General features: G+C 52.6%; 1 protein-coding gene across 3 annotated transcripts in view; it reads right to left on the bottom strand.

Annotated features, from left to right (window-relative positions):
* Positions 1–4,722: 4,722 nt before the first annotated feature.
* Positions 4,723–21,359, bottom strand: part of EPHB2 (EPH receptor B2) — a 206,422-nt gene continuing 189,785 nt past the window's right edge. Inside the window, exons 10-16 of one of the 3 annotated variants that reach the window (XM_025358232.1) lie at positions 14,005–14,127; positions 13,354–13,601; positions 12,153–12,368; positions 11,137–11,286; positions 9,721–9,914; positions 7,458–7,613; positions 4,723–6,589 (exon numbers count right to left, since the gene is read on the bottom strand). In XM_025358232.1, coding sequence (XP_025214017.1) covers positions 6,481–6,589; positions 7,458–7,613; positions 9,721–9,914; positions 11,137–11,286; positions 12,153–12,368; positions 13,354–13,601; positions 14,005–14,127 — 1,196 coding nt within the window. In that variant the 3' untranslated portion in view covers positions 4,723–6,480. The remainder of the gene's footprint in view (positions 6,590–7,457; positions 7,614–9,720; positions 9,915–11,136; positions 11,287–12,152; positions 12,369–13,353; positions 13,602–14,004; positions 14,128–21,359) is intronic. The other 2 variants (XM_025358242.1, XM_025358250.1) reach the window with 2 other exon arrangements.

Below are 21,359 nucleotides of genomic sequence, written 5' to 3'. Positions count from 1 at the left end.
TTTTTTTTTTTTTTTTTTTTTTGTGCTTTTAAAAAATGCTAGGGCCCACAGGTTTGGGGACCAGCAATGAACGAGACTCGAAATTTCAAGAATTAGCAGCATAGAATCATAGTGTGATGGAATCTTAGAAACATGGAATCGTTCCATTGGAATCTTAGAATGGCGGGGCTTTGCAATCCTAGAATCTTGGAATCTTTCACCTGTGGAACCTTAGAATTCTTGACTCTTGCAGTCTCAGCAGGGCCCCCAAGAGTGTATGTGGTCCTGGCTGTGACCTCCTCCCTCCTCCCTCTCCTGCTCCCTCTCCTTCACCAGGGGCCATTAGGTCTTGGGTACAGACAGGGCCTTTGCTCTCTCTCTCCTCCGGAGAAAGCCGTGTCTTAGTCTGGGTGGCTGGGCTTGGTGGTGGTGGTGGGGGGCATCTGTAGCTCTCGGTCCAACTGGAAGCCCCACTCTGCCTGTGCCTGCCCCACCTGGCCAGGTGTTGAGTGAGCAGGCCTGGACCATAGCCTTGGGGTCTGTGGGGTCTTCCAGGGTGGCCCTGAGTGGGCTGCTGGGCCCCGTCCAAAGTATTAAATTGCTGCTCCTTCTTGTTATATCAGCTTTCTCAAGGCAGCCTCCATGCTGTGAAGCTAAACTCAGACAGACTCTGGGTCTGAGGGTCTTTCTAATTTTCCTGAAAGCTTAGCTCAGTCTGGGCACATTCCTGAGGGTCAGCTCTACCCCCTACTTCATGGGTCCTAATCTGTGTCTGGGTTTGGGCATCCTATCTGACAATGTCCTGCTTTTTCTTAATCCCTGTCTACACCAGACCCTCTCTCTGCAGACATCAGGGCAGTTTGTTGTGGGGGAAGTCAAGTGAGGATTTCAGCGTCTGGAGGAATCTCCTGGAGGAGCTTGTCAAAAATGGAGACTCTTGGGCCCAACCGCAGGGATTCTGATTTAGGGGGTTGGGGTGGAGCCCAGGAGTCTGCAAGTTAAACAATAAATACCCTAGGAGATTCTGATACAGGTGGGCGATGGCAAACATTTTGAGAAATCCCAGGAGGTGGGAAGGAAGGACTGCAGACAGATGGCCTGTTTGGAATCTTCTGGGAATCAACTCTGGGAATCAGTTTCCTTATTTGTAAAGTGGAGAGGATAATGCTTTGGCACCTGGCATATGGTAAGTATTCAGCGATTATTGCAATCCCTGTGGCTCCAACCTCCTGAGATTAGCCTCCGAGGGGGTGTGCCCTGAGCCGACTCTCTTTCCTGTTATGTGACAAAGGCTAAGTCCTTTTCTGTAGCCAACACTCTGACCTTAGTTTCTCTGAAGGAAAAACGCGCGGCTGCAAAACCATTCTCCACCCTAAGTTTGATGGCAGAAATCATTTTGCAGAAGGCTGGGTCAAGGCCGCCTGATGGTGCATTCGCATGTGTGTGTAGCATCGCACAGCACAGTGGGGGCTCCCTGAGCTTCCCTCTGGGTTTCCCCAGGAAACCATTGGAACCTGGGTTTCCCCAGGAAACATTATTGGAAAAGACAGGACCCCAGACCCATTCCAACACATCCGGGTGATCTCTCCAGGGCTAGGGTGACCAGGCAGGGATGGGTTTCCTGAGCAATTGCTCATGCCCACCCACACACCCGCCCCCGCCCCCACCAGGCTCAGCTCCCTCGGTGCCTGGCAGCTGTCTCCCCACCTCACCCCTGCCACCTCTAGAGAAGCCTGGAGGAAATGGGGTAGACATCAGCTGAATTAAGAATCAGGTAGCACAAGACCCAACCCTGCTGCTCCAAGCAGCTGAAGTGACTCTTTGGATTATCTGGGTCAGTGGGGATGGAAACTGAAGCAGCAGGGCCTGGCTTCTGAAATAAATGAGGGCCGCTCTGGGAGCTCTTCCTTCTCAGGGAGAGGAGTAGCTGGGAGGCATCCTGCCCCATCTGATGGATGAACTGGTGCTTCTTCCTAGAACCTGATGCTCACTATGCTACTCTCCTGCTCAAGAACCTGCTGTGGCTGGACTGTACATCATGCTGGAACTACCTCAACCTCCACTTATATCAATCCTCACTTCCCCCATTCCACTGGCCCATCCAGACACAACTCCTCACTATGTTGGATCATTCTGGCAGCTGCACCTTGGAGTAATCTTTCTTTTGACCTCTGTCATTTTCAAGACAGCCTCCTCCATGAAGCCCTCCCTGACAGCCCCAGCCCACGTGACCGTTCTCTTTTCCTACTGGCCAGCATCAGACACCAACTGTTTCTTGTCATCTAATTGAGCATGGTAGAGGAGGCATCGGGAACAGAAAAACCAAAGCTCATGGCCTTGCTCTGCTCATTCCTGGCTGTGTTATCCTAAGCAAAGTACTTCATCCCTCTGAGCCTGTTTCCCCCACAAATATGCAGGGGGAATACTCCTTCCTCATGGGACTAAAGTGTGTAAGTGTTTTGCACAGCCTGCCTCACGCAGTCCAATGCTCTCATTTTACAGATGGCTCAGTGAGGGGAACTGTCTCCCCAGATCCACATCCCTAGTGACAGGAGCAGGCTGCTACCCTGGGGTGGGGTTGCACTTTCCCTAGCATCATGTGGTACCCTGTCTTTTGAATGCATTTACGTTATCTTCCCCAGCAACAGTCTTCCAGCCTTCGGCACCATCTTCAAACAACAGGGGCCCTGGAGCGAGCCAGGTGTGGCCCAGGGCCCAGCCCTGGGGTGGGTGGTGGTCTGGGTCCTGGGTCCTTCCTGTGCCTCAGCCAGGCAGGAGGATTAACTGGGCAGGGTGGAAGCTCCCAGCCTTCTAGAGATGAGCCCCTGATGGGAGAGGAGTGTGAGGCTAGCGACTGCTCACAAGGTGGTGGCAGAGAAGCCCCTAGATGGTGGCAGGGTGGGGATCAACTAGAAATGCTGGGGGAAGTTCAGCTGGTGCCATCTGAGTAAGAGGTACTGCTGTTTAGTAAACAGCCACAGCCCTGAGTCCCTTAAGTGTCTCCCACTGCCCCGCCACCCGGGTCCCTGCTCTGAGGCCTCTGGTCCAGCACTCAGGCCATCATCCTTCTGATTGGTCTGCCTGAGTATTCCCAGTTAATACTGTGAAATCATCCCCCAGGGACCTCTCCCTGCTGAGCACCAACAATGACCCATTCTGGGGGCTTCGTAGCAGTAGGGGTGGGGGTGGGTAGCATGACTCTCTCCTACCCAGCCTGGCCCTGTACAGCTCTGCTAGCCGTACCCTCCCAGAGCAGCTGGTCCCCATTTCCACGGTGCCCTGGCCTGTGTTTACAAGGCAGCTTTCTTTTCTGCAGTACCAACTGTGTGCAGAGCAGCCGGAAACTCCCCTAACACTGCTGGGCAGGCGGGGGCTGGCACTTGGGGAGGTTGAGCCAGGAAAGGATTAGTAACCAGGCAGCGGGTGGCTCAGAGCTGTGTGCCTGGGCGAGCGGGTGGTGTTAAGTGGAAGGCGCTTGGCAGCATGGCCTGCCACTCCCCACTGAGCAGCAAGCAAGAGGTTGGGGTGGGGCGACTGCCCCAGTAGCGGGTGGGGTTGGTGGGTGGGGGTGGAAGGATGTGAGCAGCGTCTGTACCCCTGGGACAGTCACAGTGACATCTGTTTGTTACCCTGAAGTGGAGACACAGAGGTCTGGTAGCACCTGTGCTCTGGGAAGCAGGCATGCAGGGGGCCATGGCCACTGAGGACCTCGGCCCTGGAGGGTGGAGGTGCAGACATGCTGGCTAGTGGTCACCAGCCCTGCGGCTTAGGACAGGAAGCCATCTGACGGGAAGCACCGACTGCCAGCCCCATGTGGGGCCCCAGAGCAGTTGGGGGGTGGGCTGGGGAGACAGAACTAATCTAAAGAGCATCAGGACAGCTCCCGCCAGAAGGTGACCTTGTGTGCCGAGACAGCTGCCACCCGCGCGGGGCACCTTTGGGGCACAAAGTGAAGGCCAGTGGGCCACTGCCGGCCAGTTTGTGGGAAACCTGCCAATGCTATCCCTGTGGCTCGCCCTGCTGTCCCCGTGGGGGGCCCACTCTTCTCTCTAATCCCTTCCTTCCCTTTGCAGCTCAGGCTCCCCGAACAGGTGAGTGACAGACGACGGGCTGGGTTGTGCTGGATGTTCACTCTGACCGTGGCGCTTCTAGCTGGCTGCCTGTGGCCCAAATCTTTCTCACTGGCCATCTCCTCAGATCTGGGAAAGGTCCTGAGAGGTAGTCTCCCTGGCTCCCCTTTCTCAGCCAGACCTGATATCCATGGCACCTCATCTCCCTGTCTCCTCCTGCCACGTGGAGAATTCTGATTTTAATGTGAGCAGGAGCTCATCTGCACAGAGAAAACCAGAGTTGGCCTGGATAAGGTGATCATACCCGTGGCTCTGCCTGTGGGTCCATGAGCACTCTAAGACCCTCACATTCCCACTGTCACAGTTCACCTGACACCCGAACCCTCTTCTAAGTGCACCCTCGTCAATTCTTTGCTCCTTATGTACCTGCAGGGGCTTACCCTGATACCCAGGGCAGCGAAGAGTTCTGAGCCACTTCCAACTCACTTCCTTTGTTGCCTGTGCTTTTGACGAGCCAGGGCCAGAGAGGCCACGTGGAGCTGTCGTTCTCCATATGTTTTCTCTGCCCTGGGCTTTCTGGAAGCCTGAGGGAGGAAGGGCTTAGAAGAGCAACCTGGGCCACACGTTTCCCAAGGGTGCCAGGGTCTCCCTCAGAACTTACAGAGAACAGGGGTCATGTTATAACTAAAGTGTTTATTTCCATTCAATGCACTAACTGATTGCTCTGCTCGGGTGTCTGCGCTGGCTCACAGGAGGGAGTCTGTGGCCAGATCCCTGGCTGAGGGCTTCCCCATGGCCAAGACCTTTAGGCCCAGCAAAGGTCTGGTGGGGGGAAGGAGGTGGGAGAGAAATCACACACTTTCTCTCCAGGGAAGGGAAGGAGCATGCTTGCCCGCGTCTCTGAGCGCACCCTCTGGAGGGCAGGGTATCACAGTGAATGATCCGGGTCCTGGCCTCCGATGCAGCCTGGTTTAGGCTCCCAGAGGCAAAACTGGGTTTTGGCCATCTGAGGGCACTCAGGAGCCTCAAAGGGGCCTGTTTGCCTGGGAAGTACTAGATCGATTGGGGCAGGAGAGTGGGAAGTGGGCAAGGACTTCCAGTCCTGCAGCCTCAGAGCCCACTTCCTCCTCAATCTGTCACTTCCGTCAACAGTCCTGGAGTGGAAGGCTCCTCCACCTTGGCGCCTCCCCCTCCACACCCAAATCTCACTCCAGTCTCTGAATGGCCCAGATGGCCCCGTGGCAGTTGGCTTTGGTGAGGCCCGGTGGCAGGTAGGAGGAGGGAAGAGTGTCAATGAAAACGGTATAAAAAATCCAGAAATGTGCATATAAAATCTTGCCCTTGGTGTATTGCCTAAGTCAGTAAGCAGAAAGCACCTTCTTCCTGGAGAAGGATCAAGTCCTCAAAAGGTAGGAAATGTCAAAGTGTCACTTCATTGTCATTAAAAAAAAACAAAAACAAAAAAAACAACCCAACAAACAAATCCCCTAAACCAAAACCACCCTGACCAAAATACCCCCGAGTCCACAAATTGCTGTAAACAAACCCAGATGCAGGATCAACCCTTCTCAGCGGCAGTTGGAGCTGACGGCAGTCACTGCAGTATCAGTCCTTGAGGCGGGGGCTGGCGGGAGCGGGCACCAGGCGGGTCGGGCCGCCGGGCTGTGCGCGTGATAGTACCTGGAGCTGCAGACCCGGGGGCGGCATCCTCAGGAAGGCTGACCTTTCTGGCATCCCCGTGTTCTCCCTGACCCAGAAGGACAAAAGCCCCTTTCAGCCCCATGAGCCGACAGGAGAAACGGTGTCTTTCATTGGAGTTTCTAAAATATTCGCCAAAGACAGAAAAATTCTTCTGTTTGCCCAGTGGTGGCGGGAATAGATTTTCCCAGAGGGGTTCCTGGGGTGGCTGCCTGTCCATCTGTCCTGTCCTCCAGGCACTTGGTTGTTGACTGAGGCCTAGAGGAGCATCAGGGACAGGAGCCAAGGGTGGCCCCTGTCTCTCCCCTTCACATTTGTTTTTCTGAAAGTGTTTCTTGGCTCTGGCCAGGTCACCTTCCCAGAGGGAGTTGGAGAGAAACTGCTTTTGGTGTCCGATTGGACACATCGCATGAATCTCCCAAGCCCTTTTTTATCCCCCCGCAAGAACAGTCATTGCTTTCCTTATGAGAATCCTCTTTAAAAAATATTCCTTGTATTTCCCGCCCCCTCCCAGGATCTGTTTTCTTTTTTCCCATTCCCTTTTTATTTCCGTCGCTTGAGTTGCATGTTTTCATGGTGATGTCTCGTGGCTGGTGCCGCTTGGTTCTTCCCGTGGCCCGTGGCCTTCTGGCGGGTGGCTGGCCCTGCAGTGGATGAAGCACCAGGAGGGCCGGCGCACGTGGGGCAGAGGGGGCGGGGCTTGGAGGAAGAGGTGAGCCGAGGCAGGTGAATGTCAAACCTCCACAGACTGAATCTGGTTCATCTGCGCCCGCATCACCTGGATACTGTTCAGGATTTTTTTCTGGTGGCCAGCCAAAGTGACCCCAACCCGGAGAATGTCCCTTTGGGAGAGAAGCACGTGTGTTAGGGAAATGTGCAGGTGAAGGAGCCCTGTGCCTGGTAGAGAGCTGCCTGAGCTTCCCCGGGAGGAAGACGGCAAAGCAAGGAGTACTGGGGAGTGTGGAGTGCGGAGTGGGCAGGCAGCCACAGCTGGAGGGAGTGACTATGGTGTGAGGTGGAAGAGCACGTGAGTAGGAATCAGGGTCCCTAGGGGGCCTTCTCTCCCCTGCTTTGGGGAAGGGGAAGCCAGCTTACATTTTCTTTCGTTTTCTTTTTTGAGACAGAGTCTCGCTCTGTCGCCTAGGCTGCAGTGCAGTGGCATGATCTCAGCTCACTGCAACCTCCACCTCCCCGGTTCAAGCAATTTCCCTGCTTCAGCCTCCTGAGTAGCTGGCATTACAGGCACATGCCACCACGCCCGGCTAATTTTTTGCATTTTAGTAGAGATGGGGTTTCACCATGTTGGTCAGGCTGGTCTTGAACTCCTGACCTTGTGATCTGCCCGTCTCGGACTCCCAAAGTGCTAGGATTACAGGTGTGAGCAACTGTGCCTGGCTGCCAGCTTGCATTTTATAAGCATCCACTTCCTTTATATCTCCCTCAACCTTCCTACCAACCCCCAGTTTGTAGGTGAGAAAATGGAGGCTAAGGGAGGTGCTATGATTTGACCAAAGTCACAGAGCTTGTAGGTGGTAGGCAGACCTGGGTATCAGTCCACAGGTGACTCCGAAGTTGGCCATCTTGCCCCTTGGTCCCTGCTTCCCTATTGGGACATGATCTATTCCTCACCCTCCAGATCACCCCACTTGGCTGGTGGGGCCGGTGGAGAGGGGGTGCTAAGGTGATGAGCAGAGGTGGCTGGGCACTTACTCCATCATCATCTGAGACACGACGTCAAAGGAGGTGAAGCCAGCATTGGCGAAGCTCTCCTTGTACTGCCCCATCTTGATGGCCTCCAGCCACTCGTCCACCGTGTTAAAGCTGGTGTAGTCGGGGATCGTGCGGTCCAGCAGCGGCAGGTTGATGCTGGGGTTGGGGGTGGGTGACAGAGATGGTCAGGGCACCTGTTTGCAGGGAGCGTGCAGGTACATGCCTGTAGGCTGCGTATGCATGAATGTGCACATGTGCATCCATTTACGTGAACGTGAACACAGGCAAAGGCATATGTACGTGAGTATTTCTGCATGAGTGCGGGCATGGGTTTGAACCTGTGGAAACATGCATGCATATATATGTGAGCATGTGAGAGCGAGTGTGTGTGCAGAACTCAAAGCTGGCCAACTGGGAAGTCTAGGGAAGGCACTGCAGGGATGGCCAAGAGGCTGGACTTTGGGAGTGAGGAGGGGAAGATGCAGCTCCATGCTTATTTTCAGGAGGAGGGATTTCAGCTAGACTAACTATGCTGGTTATTCAGTTTCCTCTCCCAGTGCCATTCTCCATCCTTCCCCACTCTGGTTTGTGCTATAGGAAGCTCACCTTCTGGACTGTCCAGAGACTGTATTTCCAAAGCCCAGCTAAGGCTGGTGGTGCTAATGGGAATGACTTCTTGGCTGGCAAGGAGTGAAATGGCTCTCATGAGGTTTAAAGCTCAGAGGGATTTGATCTGGAGAGTTAGGGGTGGCTGACATAGGGTCATGGTGAGGAGAGACAGGCAGAGGGAAGCACGATGGTCTCCCGCTCATAAGAACGTGCTCTCTGGCTACAGCCAGCCCTACATCCTAAGGATACCTGGCCAGACGCCCCTCTGAAACCCTGTGGGGTTGTGGGTCCTGAGGATTAAGTGTGTGCAGGGGCAGCAGTGTGACCTGTGACAGCCACCCAAGGAAGGCAGAGGAGAGCTGCTGCCCCACAGAGCCTGCCCTGGGAGGCTTGAGCCTTGAGGAGAAGTGAGGTACCAGGTCCCTGGGCGAACACCCCTCAGGCTGAGCCTGTCTCTCAGGCATGGGGATGCTGACTCAGTGTACGGGCACAGATGGGTGTATGGTGAGTACAAACTTCTGAATGGGTGTGTGTGCAGGTGCCTATGGATGTGTGTAGGTGTGAGAGCCTGAGACTGTGTGTGAACAGTCATGAGTGTTTGTGCCTAATTGTGTGTTCATCTGCGCATGTAGGACTGGACCTATGTGAGCATGTGTGTGATGAGGATATAAATGGAAGTTAGAGGGTCCAGGTTTGAGTATGAGGGTAGCTAGGAAGGAAACTTAGTGACAGGCATATCTATTCACCAACTAAGATTTTGGATCCTTTGGTAATTTTTTTAAATTTCTTTTTAGATGGAGTTTCGCTCTTGCTGCTCAGGCTGGAGTGCAATGGCACGATCTCAGCTCACGGCAACCTCTGCCTCCTGGGTTCAAGTGATTCTCCCGCCTCAGCCTCCTGAGTAGCTGGGATTACAGATGCACGCCACTAGGGGCCGGCTAATTTTTTTTTGAGATGGAGTCTTGCTCTGTCACCCAGGTTGAAGTGCAGTGGTGCAATCTCGGCTCACTGCAAGCTTGGCCTCCTGGGTTCACGCCATTCTCCTGCCTCAGCCTCCCGAGTAGCCGGGACTACAGGTACGTGCCACCACGACTGGCTAATTTTTTGGTATTTTTAGTAGAGATGAGGTTTCACAGTGTTAGCCGGGATGGTCTCGATCTCCTGACCTCGTGATCCACCCGCCTCGGCCTCCCAAAGTGCTGGGATTACAGGCGTGAGCCATCGTGCCAGGCCAATTTTTGTATTTTTTAGTAGAGAAGGGGTTTCACCATGTTGGCCAGGCTGGTCTCGAACTTCTGTCCTCAGGTGATCCACCCACTTCAGCCTCCCAAAGTGCTGGGATTGCAGGCGTAAGCCACCTCGCCCGGCCTTCCTTTGGTAATTTTTCTTCCTGGTCTCTCTGACCACACTTTAAAAGATGCCTCCTCTGCCACCCACAGGGTATGTGTCCTTTTCTTCCTCTGGGCAGTCTGTGTCCTCTGCTCTCCTGCACCCCTAAGGCAGGGCAGGTACCCAACAAACCCTAGTCCTGTTCTTTCCCATCCCAAGCTGCAGTAAGGAAGAGCATCTGCCTGAAGCGGGGTGGGGGCCGAAGCGATGGGAGAGGGGAAGAAGGGCAGGGCCTGGCTGGGGCGGGGCCAGGGCAGGGTCTTACCCAGAGGAGAGGGGCGCCATGGCTTTGAGGCTGTTGGGATTGCGGATCATCTTGTCTAGCGTGTTGACAATTTGGCCGAATTTGGGCCGGTGGTTGCGGTCCTTCTGCCAACAGTCCAGCATGAGTTGGTGCAGGGCGCTTGGGCAGTCCATGGGCGGCGGCAGCCGATAGTCCTGCTCAATGGCATTGATTACCTGGGACAATGCAGGAGTGGAGAGGGGTTGGGTGGATGGGCTGAGGGCATCTATCCTCTGCCAGGCCCATCTTGCCCCCAGTACATTGCATGTCTGACCTACTCAGTTGCTGTGGCAACCAACCAGTTTCACCTTCTGGAGGCAGCCCCAGGGATGGGATGACCTGGGTTTCTACCATCTAGACCTTTAATCTGACATGGCAGCTGGGTTCTTGCCCCACCCTCTGCCAATCTTGGGAAATCCAGAGCCCCGAGATACCTTCTCCCCAGGGTCCACCAAGATGACCCTCCTGTGCCTGGTTCCACCAGCTCCTCCCTCTTTCCCGTCTGCGAGCCCCTCTTGGCTTGGATGGCCCCAAGCCCTCCCCTCTCTGCCTCCTTGCTTGACCCCATGTGGCCACATGCTTGATTTTAGTGCCATTTACAGCTCTAGGTATGAGATACCTTCCCCTCATCAGGCCCACACCATGGCCTCAAGCCTGGCTGGGGCCCCCTCCCACCACCTCCACCTGCTTCTCTGTCAAGGAAATGCTCCCAAACACCCCTCTCAGCCTGTCCTGCCACCACAGCCAGATTCACCTTCCACAGCTTGACTGTGGGTCACCCTTCTCGTGTAAGAAGTTTCTTCGAGTCCTTCCTGTCTGCATTTTTGCTAATGGAAACCCTCTGGTTTGGGTTCAACCCCGCACTGGCCCACCTCAGTCTTTGCACATGCTGTTCTTTCCCACTGGAAGCTCTCAAGTCTCCACGTCCTGCGACTGTTCGAACCCCACTTATCCTGCGATCACCTCCTGTCTGATCTTGCCCATGCTGCCGGTGCCTCAGTGCCTCCAGGGCTACTCCGATTTAGCACCTGATCTTAAAAGCTCCTGATCACAACATCCGGTTCCCTGAATAATCGTCTTGTCCCCCAGTTAGGTGGTAAACACCTGAAGGGCAGATGTGGTCTCATTTGGGGCTGGCCACAGGTGCATGCGTCCTGAAGACGCACTGATGTGTGGATGAGTGGCCTTTCCTACTCCCTACCGCCTGGAGAGTCCAGGGTCCTGTGCGGACATTCGAATCAGCCACCATCGGGCTGGCAGCTACCCTGGGAGCCAGGCCCATGATCTCAGAAGCCTATGTCCCACACTCTGGGAGACTGGCACAAGGCCAGGAGCCCCGATCTTCCCTCTCCCATCTGGTGGGCCGGAGAGGTCTTGCCCATCCCCTTGGAGACTTACATCCTGGTTGGTCATGTCCCAGTAGGGCCGCTCCCCGTAGGACATCACCTCCCACATGACGATGCCATAGCTCCACACATCACTGGCCGAGGTGAACTTCCGGTACTGGATGGCTTCCGGGGCTGTCCAGCGAATGGGGATCTTTCCGCCCTGGGAGACAGAATGAGGAGGGTTCGTGGGTGGGAGGCTGGCCTGTCTGACCTCTTCTCTTAATCCTCCCACTCTGTGCCCTGTGATATCCCAATCTCATGAGGCACCTCATTGTGCCCCAAACTCACCATGCAGCTTCAGACCACTGGGCATTTGCACCAGCTGCACCCTCTGCATGAAGTGCCTTTTACCACTCTGCCATCTGGAAACCTCCTTCTCATCCTCAAGTCCCTCCAAAAGCTTTTCTGAGCTCCCAAAGAATTGTCAGCTGCCCTCAATCCCACAGCTGTGACTTACACCTCCCCATCAAGGAGGCACGTCTCACACAGCACAGTACTGAAGTGACTTGCCTACTTGCACCCGTCTCTGGGCTCTTTGTCCTTCCAGTTTAAAACCTTCAACAATCCCTGCTGCTTTCAGGAGAGAGGCCTGAACCTGGGCATTCCAGGAGCTCCAAGGTCCAGCGCTGCCTACCTCTCCAGCACTACTGCTCACTACCACTGCCCCTACAGCCTGTATTCCAGTCGCAGGACTTTGCCATGAGAACATGGCATTTGACAAACATTTCTGGGCCCTTCCGCTCTCAGCTCAGATATCAACCTCTCCAGCAAGCCTTCCTCTGCCTCCAAGGCTGCCTGTCCTGGCTTACAGCCCTGTCACTCCACATGGCTCTGCACATGTGTTCCCCATCAGTGTGGGAGTTGCAAGAGGGCAGGAGCTGTGGTTCCTGTCTCCCTGTCTCCAGGGCCCAGGACAGTGCTTGGCCCAGTTGGGCGTTAGTGAAATTGTCTTGCAGGGAGAGAGATGGCCACTCAGGCCTCTCTTCTCTGGCTCTGGGACTCCGGTGTTCCCTGCCTCCATCTTACCAGGGCGCTGGTGTAGGTGGGGTCTGAGGTATCGTCCTCTAGAAAGCGTGAGAGCCCAAAGTCCGACACCTTGCAGACCAGGTTGCTGTTGACGAGGATGTTGCGGGCAGCCAGGTCACGGTGCACATAGTTCATGTCTGCCAGGTACTTCATGCCGGCTGCGATGCCCCGAAGCATGCCCACCAGCTGGATGACTGTGAACTGCCCATCGTTTTGCTGTGGGAGAAGTGGAGCAAACACAGAGTGAACAGAACAGGCATCAGGGCTCTGCATCATCCTCACAATGGGAAACCAGAGCAGGGCCCTGCCAGCCTGGCTCTAGGTTCCTTGGGGAAGGACTCAGATGCTTCGGGACCCCGGAGAGGCCCATCAGAGGCCAACTTCCGGGTGGTGGTGAGAACACAGGCTTTGAAGCAGATACACTTGGTGTGACTCTGGCTTTGTTCCTTCTTGGCTGTGCGACCTTGGACATGTAACCTAACATCTCTGAGTCTCAGTTTCCTCTTCTGTGTGTTAAATGGGCCTAAATCACACCCATCTCCCAGGGCTATTCTGGCTTAAACAAGAAGGTACATGGAAGGTGCCTGGCACATGTTAGGTGCTTCACAAATATTTACTGAATAGCAGCTGATCCAGTGGCCTGCTTCTGATGCCCAGTCTGGTGCTATGTCTGGTTGGTTGACTGTGGTCTCCTGGGAGACCTTGACATTTTCCTCTGTTGGCCTTGAACTCCTTCCACTAGCCTATAGAGCTTTGGAGAACTCCAAAATCTGGTGAAAACTCTGGATGAGAGGTCAAGACACTTGATTCCAGTCCAGGCCTCATCTTGACCCTCTGGGTGACTCTGGGCAAATCCAACCTCTCTTTGAGCCCGTTTTCTTCGGTGCACAATGAGAAGGCTGGCTAAGAGCAGGAATGGAAACAGATTTGAGATATGTGCCAACTCTGATCAACTGATTGTGGCTTCCTGGGGAACCATACTGAGAAGAATTCTGGGACTGCTTCTGGGCTTAGTGGATGAGAGTGCTGGGATTGATTAGCAGTGCCTGCCACGGGTAAGGGAATGGAAAGTGACAGCCTACAAGCCATTCCTGACCTAGAGCTTTTCCAAGACCGCTTCAGGCTCTGAGAGTCTGAAGCTGTGTCCATCATTCCTTTCCTGCCCCATTCATGGGCCCCTGGCCCTCTTGGCTTCCCCTACCCGGAGAAAGGAATCCAGGGAGCCATTCTCCATGAACTCAGTGATGATCATCACAGGCGTGCTCTTGGTCACGACACCCTCCAGGTGGATGACGTTGGGATGGTCGAACTGGCCCATGATGGAGGCTTCGCTCAGGAAGTCCCGGCGCTGCTTCTCCGTGTAGCCTGACTTGAGCGTCTTGATGGCCACAAAGATCTCTCTCTTGCCTGGCAGCTTCAGGTGGCCACTGCAGACCTCTCCAAACTCCCCTGAGACAGAAACACCAAGACAGGCAGGATGTCACTTGCCAGGTGGAAGGGCCACCTCCCTGTTCCCTGTCACATCCACTCACAGGGCCTGCATGTACATTTTCTTCTCAATGGCCCACTCATCCTTGCAGACACCAAACCCCTTCAAGAATGTCAGGGGTCTAGAAAAGTCCCAACCACCTCCCAGCCCTGTGTCTCAGTTTCCTCTTTTGTCAGTGAGGTGATTTTACTGGATGACCTTTGAGGGCCCTTCTTTCATGGTCATTCTGAACCTTCAGGCCTTGAGGGGGGTCCTTTGAGGCACCTGTCTCACATCCTACCTTCTGCCCCAAGGGTACACATTGGGGTGGTCTCGCCACCCATGGCTAAGGCCATAGTACATGTGAAGGTACCAGCCACCTACCTGCTCCGATCACCTGCTCAATTTTGACACAGGAGATGTCAATTTCCTTGGCAAATTCCCGGACTGCCTCGTTGGGGTCCTCATAGGTGAAAGGGTCGATGTAGATCTTCATGCCTGGGGTCACTGGGGGACAAGACCAGGCTCTGTCATATGGACTGACTCAAGATGCACACAAAAGGAAAAGCAGGAGCCAGTCCCTCTGTGGAGGGAAATCCACTCCCATGTGGCCCCCATAAGAACTGGGCAACTCCCTGCAGGTCACTTGACCCCTCTGGGTCTTACTGAGGAGATGGGCGTGAACTGAGTAGGAGGTGAGGAGAACAGAGACCAGCAGGGGTGGCAGATAGGTCTTAGCTCTTGTTCCAACTCTCATTGATCAGCAGTGGTTTTCTGGAGCAGCTGGGGCTGGCAGAACTGATAAGCAATGTCTGTTACGGGCGTGGGCACAGAAGGATAAATGGAAAGATAGGTGATAGAGAATCAAGGGGTGCAAAGTAAAGGAAGAGGGGGGCAAAAAGGAAGGGAGCAAATTGGAACTAAAATACAGAAAGATCAGGCAATAGACCATGTTGTCCTTGGAGTTCTGCTATGGAGAGCTCCTCCTTGTCTCTCCAGGCCTAACTCCAGGCCTAATTCAAGCCTCCTCTTCCCCCAGGGTCCCTTTCTAGCTGCCCCAACTTCCCAAATGGGCCCCCAGAGCCTGGGGCTGCCCCACTCACCAGGGACTGAGTATCCACAGCTGCTGGGCCACCTCCCCGGTCCCCCACTAGCCAAGTCTTAACCCCTTCTGGATCCCTGATTTTCTGGTAATCAGCATGAGGCTAGATATCGGGCATTTGATTCCTGATCTGATGCATATTTTAATTTTATTATTATTGTTATTATTTGCTCTCCCTCTCTTCTGTCCCACACTTCTTTTTTTTATGAACTAAGAGAAGAAGGTAACCTGGATGTCAAAGACCCAATTCTGAACAGCCAGCACTGAGTCAGCAAAATGCTTGGAAAGAAGGGAAAGATGACCCATCCATCTTCCCCCTCCCAGACAGACAGCTGGTCTTCCAATACCCAGACCTCCCGGTCCAGAGCCCAAACTTTCCTCTGGCTTCTCCAACATCCTGCTCACATTCTCTTGCCGCTCCAGGAGCTGCAACTTTGGAGGTAGGAGCTCTAGGAGTTGGGAGTTGAAATCCTTGGGTCACCATAAGGCTTGGCTGGTTGGTGCATGAGGCCATCAACCCTGCTCAGCTGTGTGACCTTGGACATATGAGTTGACACTCTCAGCCTCTATTTTAGGCATTCCAGGAATCTAGGCGTTAGAGTGTGTAACACAGGCGTTGGCGAATTGGCTTACAGCCTATTTTGTAAATAAAGTTTTATTGGAACACAATCATGCTCATTCCTTTGCCTATGGCTGTTATTAAGCTATGACAGCAGAGTTGGGTAGTTACAAGGGAGACCCATAAGGTCTAAAATATTTACTATCTGTCCCCTTACGAAAAATTTGCCAACTGCTGCTATAACATGTGAGCTTTATTTGGGATTATTTGTGTGGGTATTTGTTTAGCTCTTGAGGTCAGGGTTTCTTAATTTGGGTCTATGAGCTACTTAGCAGTCCTAAGTATGGGCAGTAGGAGGTCTGATAACCTCCTGAGATGGGATTCATTTATTATGATTGTCCTTTTCTATTCAAAAAGTAATTCATGCTGCTTCGAAAGTCCAAAAGTTATAGAAATAAACATTGTCAAAAACAAAAGTTCTCAAAAAATCCATCCTTGAGTATAGACCTCTGAATTTTTTTTAATTAAAAAAAATTTTTTTTCTCTGTCACCCAGGCTGGAGTGCAGTGGTACGATCTCAGCTCACTGCAACCTCCGCCTCCCGAATTCAAGTGTTCCTCATCCTCCCACCTTAACCTCCCAAGTAGTTGGGATTACAGCCATGTGCCACAACACCCAGCTTATTTTTTGTATTTTTAATAGAGTTTTAATAGGTTTTGCCATGTTGGCCAGTCTGGTCTCCAACTCCTGACCTCAAGTGATCCACCAGCCTCGGCCTCCCAAAGTGCTGGGATTACAGGCATGAGCCACTGTGCCTGGCCTGACCTTTGGACTTTTAATAATTTTATACATGTATCTGTTTTTCTGGCCATAGGCTCCAAAACTTTCAGCAGAGTCTCCCAGGAGTCTGAGGCCCCCAAAGAGGTTAAGAACCACCATCCAAGACTGTTGAGTGCTTGGGAGGAGGAAATGGACACTTTTTTTTTTTTCCTGATTTCTCCCTCCCCTGGCAAACTGCATAAAGCTCTGCACACAGCAGACACTCAGTGTCTGTAGGGCCGAGCAGAATCCAAATGACACAGATAGAATCATAATAGCAGCTGTCCCTTACTGAGCCCTTTGTGCTCAACACCATGCCAGGCTCTTTATATGCCTTATCTCCTCCACTCAAAAACTCTTAGAAGAAAGGACAATTATTCCCATTTCACACATAAGGAAACTGTGGCTCAGAGAGGCTAAGTCATCTGGCCAAGGCCACATAGCTAGCAAATGGCACAGCCAGGATTTGAACCCGGGTCTGTTAGACTTGAGCCTGGGGCCAGTACTCCTAATCACCATGTTCACTGCCTCCTGGATGACATACAACCAGAATCTGGTCCATGCCTCCTTCTGGAGTATTCCGCCATGACCACCTCCTTCCCCATCAGCCTTCTCAGAGCCAGGGCGTCGGCTCCCTGGGGATGCTCTCTTGCTTGCTCAGACTCAATGCATGCCCTGTGGTTCTTGACAACTGGTTTTCAGCCTCCCTCCCAATAGGACTGGGGGAGGCCCTTTCTGATGGGGATGGAGGACAGGAATGGGTTGACTCTGGGAGGTAAGGGGAAGCACAGCAGCTCAAACCCTCCTTGGTCGCCTCCACTGCCAAGCAACTGGATGCCATCGCCATGCTGTGGCCAGCAGCACTGGTCAGGAGGGCCTCTGCTGCTTGCAGGACAAAGGTGCATGCCCCTGCCTGGCATTCCCAGCTCTCCATGGATTGGCCTCACTTCCAGCTCCCTGCTCCCTAGATGCCAGCTCACAGGACTTACTGACCCAGGGGTTTCAGATTCACTTCACTATTTCCTGCCTCCATGCTTTTGTTCGTGGTGTGCTCTCTACCTGGAGTACCCTCTCCTCTTTCTTTTTGTGACCAGATCAAATGCCATCGCCTCTGTGAAGACTGCCTGGATCGCTCCAGGGGAGACCTGTACCCTCTCCTCAGGCTCCCACAGTCCTGAGTCCACACCCACTCTTATGACCTTGATGTCTGTTCTGGCTTTTCTACCTTGTACCAGGGTTCCCAGATACGCATGCCCACAGCCCCCTGCCACTCCTTTCTGGAACACTCTGCTGCCTGTGAGGGCTTAGTTTACCCTCTTCCGCAGGAAGACCGAGTCTGTGTCTGTCTTGTTCATGCTGAATCCAGGGCCTGGCACACAGTGGGTGCCCAATAAGTGCTTACTGAACACATAATAGCATTACTACATGTCTTGAATGTCTTTGAGAATTTGATGAAAATTATGAATCTGCTCCTTGGAAAAGTATCCCTGTGTGTGCATACTCCCATATTTCATGTATAATTTTGGTGTATTCACAGGCCCTTGGAAGCTCTAGGGGTCTTTAGACCCCAAGCTACAAGCCCTTGCTTTAGAATGTTGCCTCCGGAGTGCTTATGTGAAGGTGATATACAGTAGATGCTTAATAAACACTTATTGAATATACATTCGGTGTAGATTTACTGGGTGCCAGGCCTTGTTCTGGGCACTTTATAGTTTTTGATCCAATGAATCCTCCTAACAACCCTACCACGTAAGTGCCATTATTAGGCTGATACCTTATGAAACTGTCAATATTTAAGTGTTTCTGACCTACATAAATAGCAATTTCGTTTGGTACAATCCCATATGATGCCTGTTTTTCAGATGAGGAAACTGGCATAAAAAAGGTTAAATGAGTGGGACACGGTGGCTCAAGCTCATAATCCCAGTCCTTTGGGAGGCTGAGGCAGGAGGATTGCCTGAGCCCAGAAGTTCGAGACTGGCCTGGGTAACATGGCAGAAACCCATGTCTATGAAAAATAAGTAAGTTAGCCAGGCATGGTGGTGTAGGCTTGTGATCCCAGCTATTCAGGAGGCTGAGGCATGAGGATTGATTGAGCCCAGGAGGTAGAGGCTGCAGTGAGCCGTGTTTGTGCCACTGCATTCCAGTCTGGGTGACAAAGCGAGACCCTGTTATACACACATACACACACACACACAGACACGAGGTTAAATGACATCAACACAGCTAATAAATGGCAGAAGTGGGGTTTGAACCCGGGCTGGCTACAGAGTCTCCACTTGTAACCCTCAGGCTGCATTTCTTCCAGGTACTTCCCCAGTCTGCCTCTTGGAATAGAAGGTGAGTGAGTGTCTGGTGGCCAGAGCCTCCAACAAGCTTGACTCTCAGGAGGGGCACTTGCTGAACCGAGGTCGGGTGAGGACCTCTGTAGGCAAAGGCTACAGAAAATCCTGGGCTGTTGTTTGGATGATTTACGGCTGTCGGCCACTGCCTGTTGCCCTGCCCTCAAATGCGAAATTCACGATGAGGGAAGAGGAACCAGTGTGCCGAGTTCTGGGTCTGAATTCTGGCACTGCTGCTAATTCTGGTCACAAATGAGCTGCTTTGTGAGTCTGAAGCCAGGATCAACCACTGTGTTGATCCAGCTGTGTGTCCTTGAACAAGTTACTTAATCTCTGCGTCTTACTTTTTTCACCTACCCAATGGGTATAACAAACAATACCTACCTCCTAATGGGGTTGCAAGGATTAAACGAGAGCATCAAGGAAAGTGCTGAATAATTGTAAACTGTTGCAAAGAAGAGCTGGCTATTATTAAATATTACTCCAAAGCACTTTAACGTCCCTTAATTCATTGAATCCTCACAATTCCATGACAAAAGTATCGTTCTTGCTACTTCCCATATAAAGATGTCAAGGCTCAGAGAGGTTTGATGGCTTTCCCGAGGTCACCCAGCTGGCCAGTGGCAGAGCAGGGATGAGAAGCCAGATCAGTCCCTCCGGTTCCACATCCAGGCATCACAGACCTTGGTACTCACTCAGCACCTGCTGGATGATGGAAACTGTGTGGCCATGTGGGTGATTACAGGCCAGTCACATGGATCTCTGGGCCTCAGCTTCCTCCTCTGTCCTGACCACGCAGGGTGGCTGGATGTATATGGGATCACAGGGCTGGCAGTGCTTTGAACAGAACAAAGTTCTGCTCAGATCTAACATTAGAGCTTAGGATGGAGGGAGGGGCATCTTAGGCCTTAAATGTGCTGATCTAGCAACAAACCCTGGGGTCTGTTTTAAAAATAGACCTCACCTGTTTCCCTATTACTGACTCACACACCACATAGCAATGCTCCCCAGTGGCTCCAGGAGACAGAGCATGGGAGCCTATCCCATTCCAGCTCAGTAGAATGGAGCCAGCACAGGATGCCAGCTCTGCAGCCAGACAGCTGGAGTTCATACCCCTGCTCCTTCCCTGGCAGCTGTACAACCTCTGTGCCTCAGTTTCCCCATATTCAAAGTGAGACACTATAAGGATCAAATGAATAAGTACATGTAAAGCCTTGAAACAATTCTTGGCACACAGAATGCACGCAATACGTCTAGCCACATCTATGATCATGGTTTTATTACTTGGGGCAATAAGAGGTGATGACATAATTTATAATCTTTTTCTTTTTTTTTTTTTTTTTTTTGTTTGAGAAGGAGTCTTGCTCTGTTCCCCAGGCTCACTGCAATCTTCACCTCCCAGGTTCAAGTAATTGTCCTGCTTCAGCCCCCTGAGTAGCTGGGACTATAGGCACCCGCCACCATGCCCCACTAATTTTTGTATTTTTATTTTTTTTGAGACGGAGTCTTGCTCTGTTGCCCAGGCTGGAGTGCAGTGGCCGGATCTCAGCTCACTGCAAGCTCCGCCTCCTGGGTTTATGCCATTCTCCTGCCTCAGCCTCCTGAGTAGCTGGGACTACAGGCGCCTGCTACCTCGCCTGGCTAGTTTTTTGTATTTTTTTAGTAGAGACGGGGTTTCACCAGGTTAGCCAGGATGGTCTCGATCTCCTGACCTCGTGATCCGCCCGTCTCGGCCTCCCAAAGTGCTGGGATTACAGGCTTGAGCCACTGCGCCTGGCCTAATTTTTGTATTTTTAATAGAGATGGGTTTCAGCATGTTGGCCAGGCTGGTCTTGAACTTTTGACTTCAGGTGATTCACCCAGCTTGGCCTCCCAAAGTGCTGGGATTACAGGCGTGAGCCACTGCACCCAGCCAAAGATACCTTAGAGTCCTAGCCCCGGTACCTCTGTGTAATCTTATTTGGAAATCGAATCTTTTTTTTTTTTTTTTGAAACAGGGTCTTGTTCTGTCATCCAGGCTGGGGTGCAGTGGTGCGATCTCGGCTCACTGCAACCTCCGCCTCCTGGGTTCAAACGATTCTCCTGCCTCAGCCTCCTGAGTAGTTGGGATTATAGGTGTGCACCACCACACCCAGCTAATTTTTGTATTTTTAGTAGAGACGGGGTTTCACCATGTTGGCCAGGCTGGTCTTGAATTCCTGACCTCAGGTGATCCACCCGCCTTGGCCTCCCAAAGTGCTGGGATTATAGGTGTGAGCTACTGCACCCAGCCTTATTTTTCATTTTTAACTTTTTTCTTGAGACAGGGTCTCACTCCGTCACCCACGCTGGAGTGCAGTGGTAAGATCACGGTTCACTGCAGCCTTGACCTCCTTGTACAATCCTCTCACCTCAGCCTCCTGAGTAGCTTGGGACTACAAGCGTGAGCCACCATGCCTGGCCAGCCCCAAACTATTTTTAAGCCCAGGAACTTTTACTTCAAATTATGTCTTACCCAGAGGCTTTGTACCTGGAACTCCTAGACTCTGCTCATGCTTACATACCCACATCCAATCCTGCAGCAAATCTAGTGGCTCTGCTTTTGAAATATGTCGGAATCCAACCACTTCCCACTACCTTCTCCCTGCCACTTGGTCTGGCCACCATCATATCTTCCCTGGATTCTTCCAACAGCCACCACACTGGTCTCCCTGCATCAGCGCCTTTGGTCCATTCTCCAGAGAGCAGCCAGAGAAGTCCCACCAAGGCCGTAACTTGGAGAATGTCAGCCCTCTGCTCAGAACCTTCCAGCAGCTCCCCATTTCACTCAAGGAAAAGCCAAGGCTTTGCTGAGCCTGATGAGAATCTGCATGTTGGACTCCCTCAAAGCTTCCATTCCTCTCTTTGCTCTGCTCCAGTCACACCGGCCTCTGCTGTT

The sequence above is a fragment of the Theropithecus gelada genome, chromosome 1, assembly GCF_003255815.1.
Source record: "Theropithecus gelada isolate Dixy chromosome 1, Tgel_1.0, whole genome shotgun sequence".
Classification (NCBI taxonomy): domain Eukaryota; kingdom Metazoa; phylum Chordata; class Mammalia; order Primates; family Cercopithecidae; genus Theropithecus; species Theropithecus gelada.
The sequence above is the reverse complement of the archived record's forward strand: the minus strand, read 5'-3'. Positions and strand labels throughout refer to the sequence as shown.